Source organism: Ranitomeya variabilis, chromosome 4 (genome assembly GCF_051348905.1).
Source record: "Ranitomeya variabilis isolate aRanVar5 chromosome 4, aRanVar5.hap1, whole genome shotgun sequence".
Classification (NCBI taxonomy): Eukaryota; Metazoa; Chordata; class Amphibia; order Anura; family Dendrobatidae; genus Ranitomeya; species Ranitomeya variabilis.
In genome coordinates, this window is record NC_135235.1 from 757,989,002 (window position 1) to 758,007,895 (window position 18,894).

Genomic DNA, 18,894 nt, shown 5'->3' on the forward strand with positions numbered 1-18,894 from the left:
GCCTTTCGGGTTCTCTAATGCTCCATCTCTTTTTCAGTCCTTCATGCATGATATCTTCCGGAATTATCTTGATAAATTCATGATTGTATATTTGGATGACATTTTGATTTTTTCCGATGATTGGGAGTCTCATGTGAAACAGGTCAGGATGGTATTTCAGATCCTACGTGATAATGCTTTATTTGTGAAGGGGTCTAAGTGTCTCTTTGGAGTGCAGAAGGTTTCTTTTTTGGGCTTTATTTTTTCTCCCTCATCTATAGAGATGGATCCAGTTAAGGTTTAGGCCATTCATGATTGGATTCAGCCCACGTCCGTGAAGAGTCTTCAGAAATTTTTGGGCTTTGCTAATTTTTATCGCCGTTTCATTGCTAACTTCTCCAGTGTGGTTAAACCCCTGACCGATTTGACGAAAAAGGGCACTGATGTGATGAATTGGTCCTCTGCGGCTGTCTCTGCCTTTCAGGAGCTTAAACGCCGATTTAGTTCTGCCCCGGTGTTGCGTCAGCCAGATGTTTCTCTTCCATTTCAGGTTGAGGTTGACGCTTCTGAGATTGGGGCAGGGGCCGTTTTATCTCAGAGGAATTCTGATGGTTCCTTGATGAAACCATGTGCCTTCTTTTCCCGAAAGTTTTCGCCTGCTGAACGTAATTATGATGTCGGCAATCGGGAATTGTTGGCTATGAAGTGGGTGTTCGAGGAATGGCGACATTGGCTTGAGGGAGCCAAGCACCGTATTGTGGTCTTGACCGATCATAAAAATCTGATTTACCTCGAGTCTGCCAAGCGGCTGAATCCTAGACAGGCTCGATGGTCTTTGATTTTCTCCCGTTTTGATTTTGTGGTCTCGTATCTTCCGGGTTCTAAGAATATTAAGGCTGATGCCCTCTCTAGGAGCTTTTTGCCGGATTCTCCGGAGGTCCTTGAACCGGTCGGCATTCTAAAGGAAGGGGTGGTTCTTTCTGCCATCTCCCCTGATTTGCGACGGGTTCTTCAGGAATTTCAGGCTGACAAACCTGACCGCTGTCCAGTGGGGAAACTGTTCGTTCCTGATAAATGGACTAGTAGAGTGATTTCGGAGGTTCATTGTTCTGTGTTGGCTGGTCATCCTGGTATTTTTGGTACCAGAGATTTGGTTGGTAGGTCTTTTTGGTGGTGTTCTTTGTCGCGGGATGTGCGTTCTTTTGTGCAGTCCTGTGGGACTTGTGCGCGGGCTAAGCCTTGTTGTTCCCGCGCTAGTGGGTTGCTTTTGCCTTTGCCGGTCCCTGAGAGGCCTTGGACGCATATTTCTATGGATTTTATTTCAGACCTTCCGGTTCCCCAGAGGATGTCGGTTATCTGGGTGGTTTGTGACCGGTTTTCTAAGATGGTTCATTTGGTGCCTTTGCCTATGTTGCCTTCCTCTTCTGATTTGGTTCCATTGTTTTTTCAGCATGTGATTCGTTTGCATGGTATTCCGGAGAATATTGTGTCCGACAGAGGTTCCCAGTTTGTTTCTAGGTTTTGGCGAGCCTTTTGTGCTAGGCTGGGCATTGATTTGTCTTTTTCTTTAGCATTTCATTCTCAGACAAATGGCCAAACCGAGCGAACTAATCAGACTTTGGAAACTTATTTGAGATGCTTCGTGTCTGCTGATCAGGATGATTGGGTGGCTTTCTTGCCATTGGCCGAGTTTGCCCTTAATAATCGGGCTAGTTCGGCTACCTTGGTTTCGCCCTTCTTTTGTAATTTTGTTTTTCATCCTCGTTTTTCTTCAGGGCAGGTTGAGCCTTCTGATTGTCCTGGTGTGGATTCTGTGGTTGACAGGTTGCAGCAAATTTAGGCTCATGTGGTGGACAATTTGGTGTTGTCTCAGGAGGAGGCTCAGAGTTTTGCTAATCGTCGTCGGTGTGTTGGTTCCGGCTTGGGGATTTGGTCTGGTTGTCTTCCCGTCATGTTCCTATGAAGGTTTCTTTCCCTAAGTTTAAGCCTCGGTTTATTGGTCCTTATTGGATTTCTGAGATTATCAATCCAGTGTCTTTTCGTTTGGCCCTTCCTGCATCTTTTGCCATCCATAATGTTTTCCATAGATCTTTATTGCGGAAATATGTGGTGCCTGTTCTTCCCTCTGTTGATCGTCCGGCTCCTGTGTTGGTTGATGGGGAGTTGGAGTATGTGGTTGAGAAGATTTTGGATTCTCGTTTTTCGAGACGGAAGCTTCAGTACCTTGTCAAATGGAAGGGTTACGGCCAGGAGGATAATTCTTGGGTTTTTGCCTCTGATGTCCATGCTGCCGATTTGGTTCGGGCCTTTCATCTGGCTCGTCCTGATCGGCCTGGGGGCTCTGGTGAGGGTTCGGTGACCCCTCTTCAAGGGGGGGGGGGGGGGGGGTACTGTTGTGAATTCTGCTCTTGGGCTCCCTCCGGTGGTTGTTAGTGGTAGTGCAGTGGTCTCTGGATTGTAAGCCAGGGCAGGTGTTTCTGCTTATTGCAGCTCTATTAGGTATTTAGGTGTGTAGGATCCATCTATCCCTGCCAGTTGTCCATTGTATCTTGGAGGGATTGCATCTCTGTCTGGCTCCTCTTGCCCTGCTGTCATTTCAGCTAAGATAAGTGTCTGGTTTTTGTTGTCTGTAGCACGCATGCAGTGTGCTTTTATGTGCAGTGCAATCTATTGTGTTTTTGTCCAGCTTAGACTTTTTTTGGATTTTTCTGTCATGCTGGATTCTCTGGAGATGCAGATATACATTCTATGTCTTTAGTTAGATGTAGAATATAGTATATTCTGCTGTGGATTTTTCTAGAGTTTTAATACTGACCGCTTAGAACTCTGTCCTATCCTTTTCTGTTTAGCTAGAAGTGCCTCTTTTGCTAAATTCTGTTTTTTCTGCCTGTGTACGTATTTCCTCTTAAACTCACAGTCAATATTTGTGGGGGGCTGCCTATCCTTTGGGGATCTGCTCTGAGGCAAGATAGAATTTCCCATTTCCATCTTTAGGGGTATTTAGTCCTCCGGCTGTGTCGAGGTGTCTAGGCCATGTTAGGAACATCCCACGGCTACTTCTAGTTGCGGTGTCAGTATTAGGATTGCGGTCAGTACAGGTACCACCTACTCCAGAGATAGTCTCATGCGGCTCCAGGGTCACCGGATCATAACAGGTTCTTTATCCAACATCCGCACAATCTTGCGTTGAAATCTCTTGTCAATTTTTCTTTTCCGTCCACATCTAGGGAGGTTAGCCACAGTGCCATGGGCTTTAAACTTCTTGATGACACTGTGCACGGTAGACACAGGAACATTCAGGTCTTTGGAGATGGACTTGTAGCCTTGAGATTGCTCATGCTTCCTCACAATTTGGTTTCTAAGTCCTCAGACAGTTCTTTGGTCTTCTTTCTCTTCTCAATGCTCAATGTGGTACACACAAGGACACAGGACAGAGGTTGAGTCAACTTTAATCCATGTCAACTGGCTGCAAGTGTGATTTAGTTTTTGCCAACACCTGTTAGGTGCCACAGGTAAGTTACAGGTGCTGTTAATTACACAAATTAGAGAAGCATCACATGATTTTTCCAACAGTGCCAATACTTTTGTCCACCCCCTTTTTTATGTTTGGTGTGGAATTATATCCAATTTGGCTTTAGAACAATTCTTTTTGTGTTTTTTCATTTAAGACAAATTAAATGAAGATAATACCACAAAGAATGTGTTTGCAATCATTTTCAGGAAGAAACTGAGTATTATCTGACAGAATTGCAGGGGTGTGAATACTTTTGGCCATGACTGTATATGCTTGTATGTGTATGTGTGAATGGTACATGTGTGTGTGTGTATGCTTGTATGTGTATGCAGGGTACATATGTGTATGTGTGTGTATATGCTTGTATGTATGCATGGTATATGTGTGTGTATATGCTTGTATGTGTATGTGTGTGTATATGCCTGTATGTGAATGTATGCATGGTATATGTGTGTATATGCATGGTATGTGTGTATATGCTTGTATATGTATGTATGCATGGTACATGTGTGTGTGTATATGCTTGTTTGTGTATGTATGCATGGTATATGTGTGTGTGTATATGCTTGTATGTGTGTGTACACTGTGTTCCAAATTATTATGCAAATTGGATTTAAGTGTCATAAAGATTTAATTGTTTTGTTTTTCAAATAAACTCATGGATGGTATTGTGTCTCAGGGCTCAATGGATCACCGAAATCAATCTTAAACACATGTGATAATTGGTTTTCCAGGTCATTCTAATTAAAGGAAAACTACTTAAAAATGATGTTCCACAGTATTAAGCAGGTCACAGTTTTCAAGTAACCTGGGAAAGAAAAAGGATCTCTCTGCTGCTGAAAAGCATCAAATAGTGCAATGCTTTGGTGAAGGGATGAAAACATTAGAAATTTCCTGAAAACTTAAGTGTGATCATTGTACTGTTAATAGATTTGTGGCTGTATCTGAGCACAAATGTGTTTGTGCTGATAAAGGCATAATGAGGAAGATTTCTGCCAGGCAAGCTCATCGGATTAAGAGAGCAGCTGCTAGAAAGCCATTACAAAGCAGCAAACAGATATTTGAAACTGCTGGTGCCTCTGGTGTCCCTTGAACCTCAAGGTGTAGGCTCCTTCAAAGACTTGCTGTGGTGCATAAACCTACTATTCGGCCACCCTTAAACAGTGTTCACAAGCAGAAATTGTTGTATTGGGCCCACACAAGCATGAAGACTAATTTCCAAACAATCTTGTTTACTGATAAGTGTTGAGCAACCCTGGATGATCCAGATGGATGGAGTAGTGGATGGTTGGTGGATGGCCACCATGTCCCAACAAGGCTGCAACGTCAGCGAGGAGGTGGAGGAGTCATGTTTTTGGCCAGAATCATGGGAAACAGCTGGTAAGGCCCTTTAAGGTTCCGGAAGGTGTGAAAATGACCTCTGCAAAGTATGTAGAGTTTCTGACTGACAACTTTCCTCTATGGTCTAAAAAGCAGAAACGTGCCTTCAGGAGCAAAATCATCTTCATGCTGACAATGCCCCATCCCATGCTGCAAAGACTACCTCTGAGTCATTGACAGCTATGGGCATAAAAGGAGATAAACTCATGGTGTGGCCACCATCTTCCCCTGACCTCAACCCTATAGAGAACCTTTAGAGGATCATCAAGATCTATGAGGGTGGGAGGCAGTTCACATCCAAACAGCAGCTCTGGGAGGCGATTCCAACTTCATGCAAAGAAATACAAGCAGAAACTCTCCAAAAACTCACAAGTTCAATGGATGCAAGAATTGTGAAGGTGACATCAAAGAAGGGTCCTATGTTAACATGTAACTTGGCCTGTTGGGATGTTTTGGCGTTAAATAGCTTTTTTGTTCAGTGAATGTGACCTCCTAATGCTGCAAATTCCAAAAATGAGCATTTTCAGTTCTTTAAAACATATCAAATGTATAAAAATTCTACTGTGCATAATAATTTGGAACAGTGCATTTTGAGTTTTTATTCATTTTGGAGATTATACTGTTATCATTGAGAGGTTTCTTCAACAAAATTCGATGTATAATCTAACGGGTGATGACTTTTATTAGACTGACTGTCATTTGCACCGACCATTTAGGAAAATCTGATAAAAATGTAATTTGCATAATAATTTGGAACATAGTGTATGTGCCTGTATTTATGCATGGTATGTGTGTATATGCTTGTATATGTATGTATGTATGCATGGTACATGTGTATGTATATGCTTGTATATGTATGTGTGTGTGTGTATATGCCTGTATGTGTATGTATGCATGGTATATGTGTGTATATATACTTGTATGTGTATGCCTGCGCGTATATCTACGTGGGCGTGTCTGCGTATGCATTTCTGTATCTGTATGAACGTGTGTTCACATATGCATTTCTGTGTGTGTATGTCTGAGTGTCTGTGTGTGTGCGTGCCTACTAATGCATGTCTTCGTGTGTGTGTGTGTGTATACAATATGTGCTTCTGTATTTCTTTGTGCTCTTCTAAATATTTATTTTAATTGGGGAGAGATGGGGGGAGTAATTTTAGGATACAGTATGGGGAGAATGTGTGAAGAAACAGTATGGTGAATGAGGGGAGGGGGGATGTATGAGGAGACAATATGGAGAGTGGGAGGAGACAGCATGGGGGAGAAAAGAGTGAGGGGACACAGAACAGAGACTAGGTAGTGTAGGGGATGTATATAGATGCGGCAGTACGGGGGAAAGTGAGGGAATAGTATGCTGTAGAGAGGTAGTCTGAAGAAGGGGCACAGTATAGAGATGGGCAGTATAGGGGGGACACCGTGTGAGAGGACAGTGTGGAGGGCATGTACCATTAGCATGATGAGACCCCGGGAGAGCACTGAGGCCTTCACCGCCCCCTCCACCCACATCAGGCCCAGGCCTCACCATCTGAGCCAGAGCCGGCCTCGTCCCACACAATGGCAGCTCGGGGCCCCGGCAGTGACAACTGGAGGATGGGTCTCTGGCCTGAGGCCACCTGCGTCTTCCCCATACAAACAGTAATACACAGAAAATATTTAATTTAAGTGAGCATGTGTTGTCAAACAGTGAAATATCTCTACTACAGAAGGGGGTTGAAATTTGCACCTACATCTGCAACTAATCCGTTCAAACTGTATATCTGCATGAAAAAATATTTACGGAACTTAGCTTTCAAAAAGTATTTTTTAAAGAAGGAGAATACAACCACTCGAAGTATGTATCGAACAACAAATGAATATATTCATACAACACTATCCAATCCATCAAAATTTACTCCTGCACAAGAATTTTCAAATGCCTTCCGCACTTTTGACACATTGGCAGATATTAGAAAAATGAGTGGTCAAAAACCAAAATCTATACCCTACAATTTATCCATGCAGGAAAGAAGAGCAATAAGAGAATTGCAGGAAAATAATGATATTATAGTCCGACCAGCGGACAAGGGTGGTGGGATAGTGGTGCTAAATCGGTCAATGTACCGGGAGGAGTCTATTAGACTACTCAGTGATGGGATTACATATCAAAAACTAAAAAGTGACCCCACCATACACTTTGTAAAGAAATTAAACATTCTTTGTTCCAAAGGGAAATCCATGGGTATCATAAATAGGAAAGAATTTGAATTCATGATGAACCACACCCCAAGCATAGCGTTGTTTTATCATATCCCAAAACTCCACAAAAACCCAATATGCCCACCCGGAAGACCAATTATTTCTGGCATTAATAGCCTGACGGCCAATTTATCCAGGTATGTGGATGTCCACTTACAGAAATGTATGCCTCTGATACCTGCATACCTTAAAGATACAGGACACGTGTTACAAATTTTAGAAACTGTCAATTGGAAACCTAACTTTATTTTAGGTACATTGGATATTAAGTCCCTGTACACAGTAATTGACCAGGATATGGGCTGCCAAGTGGCAGGCCACTATCTCCAACTATTGGGTATATATACTTCAACCCAGGTTGAGTTTATTCAGGATTGTATACAATTTATTTTAAAACATAACTATTTCCTGTATGAAGAACAATGCTTATTGCAAAATTGGGGCACGGCTATGGGGACACGGCCTGTCCCCAGCTACACCAACTTATATGTAGCCAAGTGGGAGGAGTCCAAAATCTTTGTAGCCAGAAAACTCCATGAAAATCTTGTACTTTGGCGTCGATTTATCGATGATGTTTTGTTTATTTGGGAAGGATCACAACACGACCTTGAAGTGTTTGTATCTAGTCTAAATATAAATGAATATCGTCTTGAGTTTACCCCAACTGTAAGTACCACGAATGTAAATTTTTTGGACCTTAACATTTATATAGAGGGCAACCAACTAAGCATGAAATGCTATCATAAAGAAGTGGATGCAAACAGCTTCATCCGCATAACGAGTTGCCATCTCCCCGTGTGGCTCACAAACATCCCCAAGAGTCAATTCACACGAATAAAACGTAATTGTACCAAAGAGGATGATTATCGTATAGAGGCGGAATTCTTGTCACAGCAGTTTCTGGATAAAGGCTATCCGAAATCTTTATTAGATCAAGCAAAACGTGACATGGAACACATACCAAGAAATGAGCTGGTATATCCCGTGAAAGCAACCGCCATGCAAGGAATCAATATCAGGGAGCAAATTAGTCAACTTCCACTTATATCTCAGTTCCATGCAGGCCACAAGCAATTTAGGAGAATTATAGCAAAACATTGGGCAGTTCAACAAGGGGATAAAACGGTGGAAGAATATCTACCTAGTGTCCCAAGGTTTATATACAAAAAAGCCCAATCTTTGGGCCATATTATAGCCCCCACCACCAGATTAGCTATCAATCATGGAAATAAGGGGCCTAAAACACCCCTACAACCAAATGCGGGCTTTGTGCCATGTGGTAGCTGTTATAGCTGTATCAACACCAATTTTAAGAAAATAAGACAGACCACATTTAAGGATGCAAGTGTAAAAAAGGAATTCACTATAAGGGAGAAGATTTCATGCTTCTCAGCGGGGGTCATATATGTGACCCGATGCCCATGCGATAAACTTTATGTAGGACGCACTAAGCGGAGTCTCATGACTCGAATTAAGGAGCATCTGAAAAATATCCAGAAAGGCCATACAGGGCACCCCCTATCACGGCATTTTTAAATGAAGCATAATAAATCAACCAAAGGAATATTCTTCACTGGCATTCAACGGGTCCACCAAAACCCTAGGGGCTGCGATTTCATTAAAAGCATGACCAGGGCAGAAACGCAATGGATATTTACCCTGGACAGCTTGCCCCCAAAGGGCTTAAACCATGAGGTGGAACTATTCGCATTCTGATGTGTGTAGGCTGCCCTGCTGAAACATAGGTGGCCAATCAGCAATGGGGTAAAATACCAGAGAACGGGGTATTGAGATGCATCCATAGGTACTAAAGGGAAACCATACAGGACAAGCAACACAAGTTTCAGAAAGAAAGAAAAATTTTTTCTTTAGGAGTCTTTTCTGGGTGATATTTTGCGGAGCCTTTTTGAGGCATTTTTTATAAAAAGACAATTTTATTATAAAACATAGGTATTTTACATTTTTTCAAAGTTTTTATTTCATCTTTGAAAAAATTAATTTTTATAACATATATATTTTTAGAGGATTTTTTGGAGTATTACTTAAAGGATGCTTAGTAAAAATAAGAATAATAAAGGAAATAACTTTTATCATAACATATCCACTTCTTAGGTACCACTGAGATTCTTCTAAATGGTGTCATGTGACATTTTTAATATTTGTTTTATCTTATGCATTCCTAAATAAAATTACGGTTTTAATACACCCATATATACACTTATTTATTTATATATGAATTCAGCACACTACGCCATGCACCCGTCTGTCCTACTAAAACAGGTTAAAACATACTAGTTCTACTTCTAAGCAAATTTGGGCGCTGTTATAAATACACAGGTGACTGGTGTGGATGTCTTGACACATGCTGGGAAATCTGGGGTTAAATTGGGGGCGGTGCGCATAGATGGACTGATAAGATATAACATAGGGTGAGCCTGGGGAGCGGTAACCCTGAAGAAGAAGAGCTCTGCTCTTCGAAACGCGTTGGTTGTTTCCTCTCCTCTTTTTGAGTGCTATAGCGCTCCATACTGCAGGTGACGTCACTAGTAGGAGGAGCCTGTCCCCAAAAAACAAATCAGGAGTTGGAATTCTAGGCTCTAAAACCGGAGTCTGAACGATATAATCGGAAATACCCTGTACTCTAGCAGCAAGTTGATCCACACGAGAAGCCAATCCCTGAACATCCATGCCAGCGCCAAACTCCTGAGCCACCCAGAGGTAAAGAGGGAAGAAAAGACACAACAGACTACAGAAAAAAGATAAGAAGAAATGGCTCAGCACTTTCCTTCCCTTCTTCTGAGATGCGATTAACTCATTGTTGGCCAGTTGTACTGTTATGATCTGGTGGCCTAGGAGCAGCATGAGACGTACTCTGGAGAAGGTGGTACCTGTACTGACCGCAGACCCTGAACTTAACACCGCAACTAGAAGTAGCTGCGGAATGTACCTAACACTCCCTAGACATCTCGACACAGCCGGAGGACTAAATACCCCTAGAGATAGAAAAGGGAAAACTATCTTGCCTCAGAGAAAATCCCCAAAGGATAGACAGCCCCCCACAAATATTGACTGTGAGAGGAGAGGGAAATAACATACGCAGACTGAAATCAGGATTTAGCAAAGGAGGCCGCTTCTAGCTAAATAGAAAGGATAGGACAGAGTACTATGCGGTCAGTATTAAAACACCAGCAAATATCCACCACAGAAAATACAAAATCTCCACATCTAACTAAAGATATGGAGGGTATATCTGCATCTCCAGAGATACCAGCTTGGCTGAACAAATCCTTATACTTGACCAAGCTGGACAAGACAAAACATGGAAAAGAACTGAACAATAAGGCCCACAGCATGTGAACTGCAAAAAACAAAGCCAGAACTTATCTTTGTTGAAATGAACAGCAAAGCAGGAGAGACCAGGCAGGGATGTGAATCCTCCAGGAACAATGGACAACTGGCACTGACTAAAGGGTCAAGCAAGACTAAATAGCCCAGTCAGAATTGCAATAAGTGGACACACCTGATAAATGCTGTGATCCAAAGACAGCAGCACTACCACTTATAACCACCGGAGGGAGCCCAAGAGCAGAATTCACAACAGTATACACCTGTATGTCATCTCCCCTGTGTATAGTATATACCTGTATGTCATCTCCCCTTTATATAGTATATACCTGTGTGTCATCTCCCTTGTGTATAGTATATACCTGTATGTCATCTCCCCTGTATATAGTATATACCTGTGTGTCATCTCCTCCTGTGTATAGTATGTACCTGTGTGTCATCTCCTCCTGTATATAATATATACCTGTATGTCATCTCCTCCTGTATATAGTATATACCTGTGTAATTTCCTCCTGTATATAGTATATACCTGTGTGTCATTTCCCCTGTATATAGTATATACCTGTGTCATCTCGTCCTGTATATAGTATATACCTGTGTCATCTCCACTGTATATAGTATATACCTGGGTGTCATCTCCTCCTGTATATAGTATATACCTGTATCTCATCTCCCCTGTATATAGTATACACCTGTATGTCATCTCCCCTGTATATAGTATATACCTGTATGTCATCTCCCCTGTGTATAGTATATACCTGTATGTCATCTCCCCTGTATATAGTACATACCTGTGTGTCATCTCCTCCTGTATATAGTATATACCTGTGTGTCATCTCTCCTGTATATAGTATATACCTGTGTCATCTCTCCTGTATATAGCATATACCTGTATGTCATCTCATCCTGTATATAGTATGTACCTGTGTGTCATCTCCTCCTGTATATAGTATGTACCTGTGTGTCATCTCCTCCTGTATATAGCATATACGTGTGTCATCTCCTTCTGTATATAGTATATACCTGTGTCCTCTCTCCTGTATATACCTGTATCTCATCTCCCCTGTATATAGTATATACTTGTAAGTCATCTCCCCTGTATATAGCATATACCTGTATGTCATCTCCTCCTGTATATATACCTGTATGTCATCTCCCCTGTGTATAGTATATACCTATATGTCATCTCCCCTGTATATAGTATATACCTGTGTCTCATCTCCTCCTGTATATAGTGTATACCTGTATATCATCTCCTCCTGTATATAGTATATACCTGTGTGTCATCTCCTCCTGTATATAGTATATACCTGTGTCATCTCCCGTGTATAGTATATACCTGTATGTCATCTCCCCTGTATATAGTATATACCTGTGTGTCATCTCCCCTGTGTATAGTATATACCTGTATGTCATCTCCCCTGTATATAGTATATACCTGTATGTCATCTCACCTGTGTATAGTATATACCTGTATGTCATCTCCCCTGTATATAGTATATACCTGTGTCATCTCCTCCTGTATATAGTGTATACCTGTATATCATCTCTTCCTGTATATAGTATATACCTGTGTCTTCTCCCCTGCATATAGTATACTAGATTGTGGCCCGATTCTAACGCATCGGGTATTCTAGAATATGCATGTCCCCGTAGTATATGGACAATGATGATTCCAGAATTCGCGGCAGACTGTGCCCGTCGCTGATTGGTCGAGGCAACCTTTATGACATCATCGTCGCCATGGCAACCATTATGACATCTACGTCGATACTGTGCCCGTCGCTGATTGGTCGAGGCGAATTCGCGGCAGACTGTGCCCGTCGCTGATTGGTCGAGGCAACCTTTATGACATCATCGTCACCATGCTGTGCCAGTCGCTGATTGGTCGAGGCCCAGGCCATATTCTAGAATATGCATGTCCCCGTAGTATATGGACAATGATGATTCCAGAATTCGCGGCAGACTGTGCCCGTCGCTGATTGGTCAAGGCAACCTTTATGACATCAGCGTCGCCATGGCAACCATTATGACATCTACGTCGATACTGTGCCCGTCGCTGATTGGTCGAGGCAACCTTTGTGACATCATCGTCGCCATGCTGTGCCCGTCACTGATTGGTCGAGGCCCAGGCGGCCTCGACCAATCAGAGACGCGGGATTTCCAGGACAGACAGACAGACAGAAAAACTCTTAAACAATTATATATATATAGATACCTGTGTCATCTCCCCTGTATATAGTTTATACCTGTGTGTCATCTCTCCTGTATATACCTGTATGTCATCTCCTCCTGTATATATTACCCTATAAAAGAAACTTTTGCACAACAGTACTAGAGTATTAAGAAGTAATTTTATTTAATAATAACAATTAAAATCATAAACCGTATCAACAGATGGTGAGCAGTACCAAATGAGAAAGGCACCACAGACCAGAGGAAGGTTATATCCAAAAAATGTGATCCGTACCACCAAATAGATACACCGTGTGAACAATTAATACGCAATGCCATAAAGGACAGAGAAACTATATGAAAGTCACACATGGGTTAATAAGAGGATGGCATAGTAATGGTGCATATGAATTGGTAATAGTTACCTTTTGGTCTGATGGTGCCACGGCCCGTACGCGCGTTTCGGCTGCGTGTGCCTTCTTCCGGGGGGAGAGGCAACATCAGGTCCAGGTACGTGTTAATTACTGGAGTTGACCAATGAGAATACAATACAATCGCTGTGTCATAGTGCCGCCGCTTTGTATGTCGCATGCGTCGCTCATCGCCAGGGCGCCCACATCACCATCGGCGTCATTTGAGGGCACTGCCGTGATTGGACCACCCACACACGTGAATGAATCCATATTCGTGCTGTCCGAGGATGACGCCAACAGCGATGCCTAGCAACCCAGCGAGAGGCGCGCACGCGCACAGGCGAGAGCAATAGACTGAGTGCACCGCAATTTCAGCAAATCAAGTCAATTTATATAGTTTATGATGATATTAAGAACTATGATAGAATCCTGAACTGGAGATACCACCATTGAAGTAATAGAAAAATATAACATTTTTTTAGAAAGATTATCAGGAAGAGCAGCGATCAAAACAAAAGTAATGAATAATAATAAAAATAATTATGTGTTATGTCTACCATAAGAGCTGAACAAGCATTAAATATAAAAAAAATGCAGTACATACCGCTCAGGGAACACTTACCTTTCAGAGATAATCTCCATATTCATACTAAATAATGGCACAGATATTCCAGACATTATGATTGCAGACATCCCTAGCCTTTATAACGATATTGCACTCATTCCTTGACAGACCGCAGCATGGCCATTAGTTAGAAGCTGCTATTGATCTTTGGAGCAGGTAAGTTTTCCCTGAGTGGTACATATTGGGCCGTCTGAAAACTGGGTTTAGTCTAGGACAATTTGTCTGCACTACTAATTAACAGCTGTTACAATACCAAACTAGGGCAGTCCCTATAGGAGAAAAAACACAAGAATTATACTGTATTTTCACATACTATCTGTTCCTGACACTGGAGTGGCTTATAAACTTACGAAGTATATAGTTTGAGGTCTGGGGTCTGCCAATATGTGGCTGATTTTCTGACTGTTTCGGATAACATGATACATGACTTTAGTTTTTTTTTTGTCTAGTCTCGCTTGAATATAGGTCAATATTAAATAGTCTCCTGATGAGTTACCTTTGGTGAGGACGATGAAACCCAAAGAAATGAGAGGCTTGGAGAGTGTATGTATACGTCACCTCACCCTATATACTGAACTGTGGGGTACATGTTTTTTCTATTAGTCACCTACTGACTAACCTTCAGGGGGTGAATTATGGGTATAGCTTTACATTTGGAATTAATAAAGTTTAGTTTTATCCTTTTGTCAGGAACATAAGGAATGACAATAGACAACCCATTTCAGAAGATTCAATTTTGGTTAAAACTATTCCAACATTATGAACATAAAAAAGGCTTCTCCCCTATGTGACATCTCTGATGTTTATTAACAGTTGATTTCCATTTAAAACATTTCCCACATTCTGAGCAGGAAAAAGGCTTCTCCCCTGTGTGAGCTCTCTGGTGACTAACAAGATGCCATTTCTGGTTAAAACATTTCCCACATTCTGAACAGGAAAAAGGCTTCTCCCCTGTGTGAGTTCTCTGGTGACTAACAAGATTCCTTTTGTGGTTAAAACATTTCCCACATTCTGAACAGGAAAATGGATTCTCCCCTGTGTGAGTTCTTTGATGGCTATCAAGATCTATTTTCCATTTAAAACATTTCCCACATTCTGAACATGAAAAAGGCTTTTCCCCTGTGTGAGTTCTCTGGTGACTAACAAGATTTCGTTTGTGGGTAAAACATTTCCCACATTCTGAACATGAAAAAGGCTTCTCTCCTGTGTGGGTTCTTTGGTGTTCATCAAGATTCCCTTTGCAGGTAAAAAATTTCCCACATTCTGAACATGAAAAAGGCTTCTCACCTGTGTGAGTTCTATGATGTCTAACAAGATTCTCTTTGAGGGTGAAACATTTCCCACATTCTGAACAGGAAAAAGGCTGCTCCCCTGTGTGAGTTCTATGGTGAGTAACAAGCGGTGATTTACGTGCAAAACATTTCCCACATTCTGCACAGGAAAAAGGCTTCTCCCCTGTGTGGATTCTTTGGTGTCTAACAAAATATGATTTCTTGTTAAAACATTTCCCACATTGTGAACATGAAAATGACTTCTTTGCTTTAGGAGCAGTTTGTTTTTTAATGCCTCTTTTGTGACTTTGATTTTCCTTAGTAGTCAGTAATGAATCAGAAGATGGGACCTGTTTCATAGGATCAGATGACAGATCTTTGCTGTGAATGGATGATGATATATCTGGAGTAACAGCAATCACTTCAGTTGTATCTTGTAGGATGTCAAGATCATCGGATTTAAAAATTGAAGAGGTCAACTGTCCCTCTGATCTCCTGGTACAGTCATCTGCTAAGATAAAAAACAATTTTTTTAATAAAATATCTTTTTACATTTTTGAACATTTCTACTTAAACTATCCATAAAAATGGCTCGCTATGTAAAAAACTTTAATTATTTACCAAGACAATGACAGTTCACAATAGAAAACCTTGTTGGATTAACAAGTAGTGTGTGGTGTTCAACTGTTTGTTCATTCTGCCTCCCAAATATCGAATAAAAAGAAACCAATCAATGTTACGTAGGCAAAAATAATACAAATTGTCTCACAAAAACATGTTCCCCACTCAGGTCCATCATCTGTCAATGGAAAAACAGAGGTTCCCACACTATTAGTGGCTCAAAGGCTGTTGAAAAGTAACAGCGTTTCTATAAACCAATCGAGAAAAATCCGCTCTCACTTCTGAGTCTTGCAGTGTGCCCAAACAACATTTAGGATCCCTGTATTTAGCAATATTATAGTGAGAAGAATCCACTAAATTTACAGTGTGTGTCTCCTGGAGCACAATCTAGGCATTATGTGCTGGGTAATAAAATGGCAAATTGTAATTTTCACTCTCCAATATCCACTTCATGCTAATTTCCAGAAAGTGGCTGTGGAGTCAAAATATTCATTCCTCCTACACACGTGGTCTAAATTGTTGGTACCCCTCGTTTAATTACAGAAAAACCCACAATGGTCACAGAAATAACTTGAATCTGACAAAAGTAATAAATCAAAAATCTATGAAAATCAGAAATGAAGACATTGCTTTTCAACCACGCTTCCACAGAATTAAAAAAAAAGTACAACTCATGAAATAGGCCTGGACAGAAATGATGGGACCCTTAACTCAAGCGCTTCGTGACTGCCAATGGTAGATAAACATTGGCGCTAGCAGGGCTTTGTGCAGCGCCAAAGTTTGTCTATGGTCAGCGTGTCACGATCCATGTTTGGATCTGTGGCAGATTTGGTTTCCCTCAGATTAAAACTTTTTTTCCTTTCAGGTCATAGGGGGTTAATGCAGTTTTTCCCCCGGTGGCCGCTGGTGTAATTGCATTGCTGCTTGTTCTACTGATGTGGGTGGTGACCACTCCCACCTTCCTTTAAAAGGTAACCTGGTGCATCAGCTGACTGTTGGTTATACAGGTCCTTTGGATACCAACCTTGCTGGAATAGGAGCTTGCTGAGTGCTGAGGTTCTACAGCTGAATACTCATTCCAGGTGCCTTACTCTGCTGTGCGGTGCATTGCAGCAGAGAAAGCTAAGTTTGCTGTTCTAGTTTCTTTGTCTCTTTGTTTTGTAACTTTTCCGGTGTTGTGTTAGTGCAGCGGTGGGACCAGTGCTCTCACCTGCCAGTTCCCTACATAGGGATTAGAGCAGGGCAAGTGAGGGACAAAGTATCCTGGTCGGCGATGGGTTGAAAGAACCCATATAGGGATGGTAGCAAGATCAGGGCACAGCCTCAGGTGAGTGCAGGAGGTGCCCATACCCCGTTCCCTACCGACAGGGCCCACCATTGTTAAAGTTTCCCCAGTGTACCCTTGTGTGTTTCGCCGCTTTGTGACCGTCCCGACAGGTCGTGTCACACCAGGACAGTCACAGCGTGACACAGCGGTTTTGTGCTTATCGGGACCCCCACGTATCTTATAACGAGGGGATTCTGGTGCACAATGCTTACTGTGACCCCCAACCTCATTGAGACCTGATTGGTTCAGGTCCCGATGACGTCAGCATCACACCGGACAAATCACTTGGACAGTTGGTTGTAGCAACGAACTTTCCCAGGCGATCTGCCTCATAAAAACGCTGTTTCTCCTCAGATCTCCTGTCAGTGAGAGATTAGAGGAGAAAGAGTGTTACAAGTGCTGCTGGCAACAGCTGTGTCAGTCAGCGATTTTGCTATAAAGTAAGAAAAAAAAACAGATAAGGCAGGTTAGGTTTAGTGTTATAGTTAGAGTTAGTGTTGGGGCTAAAGTTGGGTTACTGTTAGGCTAAAGTTATGGTTACTGTTAGGGTTACTCAGGCTAAAGTTAGGGTTAGGATTTATTCTAAAGTTAGGGTTAAGCTAAAGAATTAGGCTTTTCTCGATTGTCTCCCCAAAAAATTTGGTCACGTCAGTCACATCAGAGTTTTCTATTTCTGTAAAAAATAAATAAAAACTAATTAAATGGCCCATCAGTGTTATAGTGCAGAGGAGGCTTATGCACTTTTATATTCTGACAGCGAAGAAAGTGCAGTGCCAGATGGCGATGTGGATTTTGCGGGCTTTAGTAGCAGCGACAGTGATAGCTCAAAAATGAGCAGTGAATCTGATCCATCCTCACACACAAGGACCAGTACAACAAGAAGGACAAATAGCGCTTCTGGATATATGTCTCCAACTCAGTGCCCAGTACTAGCGCTGTACCTAGTGCTCATGATTTGGTGCACACCAATATCAAAGGGGCTTTGCCTCTTGGTGTAGCATTTCCCAGATTGGATGCTTCGGATTCGGCTACTTCATTCATCCCTAATTTTAATGCCATTCCTGATATAAATGTGGAGGTGGAAAATTTTGGACCGGTTAATTTTTTTATTTTGTTTCTGACAGATAGCTTGCTAGAGCATATTATCCTACAAACAAATTTATAGGTGTCCCAAGTCATCAGCCAGAATCAATGATCCTATTATGCTAGGTGAAATTTATGGACACTGTGATGCAGTGACCCCTGTAACAGGTAGGGGGCGCTGCATGGTGTCCCCAGTATGCACACAGAGGTGTATTGAGGCCATGAGAGTGCATGGCAGTTGCATGCATGGCTGTGGTAATAAGACAAAGTCATGCATGGTGATGAATGGACGATATGTGTGTCGCAGAGGAGAAGACTGCGCTGCCAGCCTGAAGTGATGTGGTGTTCTGGGACCTATAGTCCCACAAGTATGTTGCATGTTGTGTTAGGGTATGTGTCCACGTTCAGGATTGCATCAGTATTTGGTCAGGATTTTTCATCAGTATTTGTAAGCCAAAACCAGGAGTGGGTGATAAATGCAAAAGTAGAGCATATGTTTCTATTATACTTTTCCTCTAATCGTTCCACTCCTGGTTTTGGCTTACAAATACTGATGAAAAATCCTGACCAAATCCTGATGCAATCCTGAACACATACCCTAATAGTCATGGGAGATTGGCAGGGCTAGTAATGTGAGATGGGCGGGACAAACTAGCCACACACACCCATTCTCCCACCCAGGGGAGTGGTGAAGGATATATAATGTGACCAGGGTGTGGGTCACATGTTCCTGTGTGGTTCCTGTGTTGGAAGACCTGGGAGTAGGCTTCCTGAAAAGCACATGCTGGTGTTGGGAGGTCCTGGGAGTAAGATCGGATATCTGAGCAGCGTGGGAGGTCCTGGGAGTAGGACCGGATCCCCGAGCAGCGCACAGTGAAACTTGGGGAAGCTACCGTCCTTCGGTGGGTCTGGACTGACTAAGATAT

At 42.1% G+C, this 18,894-nt stretch overlaps 1 protein-coding gene across 1 annotated transcript in view; it reads right to left on the bottom strand.

Moving 5' to 3' along the window:
• Nucleotides 1-12,732: 12,732 nt before the first annotated feature.
• Nucleotides 12,733-18,894, bottom strand: part of LOC143766820 (uncharacterized) — an 86,332-nt gene continuing 80,170 nt past the window's right edge. Inside the window, exon 13 of the mRNA XM_077254792.1 lies at nt 12,733-15,448. Coding sequence (XP_077110907.1) covers nt 14,424-15,448 — 1,025 coding nt within the window. The 3' untranslated portion in view covers nt 12,733-14,423. The remainder of the gene's footprint in view (nt 15,449-18,894) is intronic.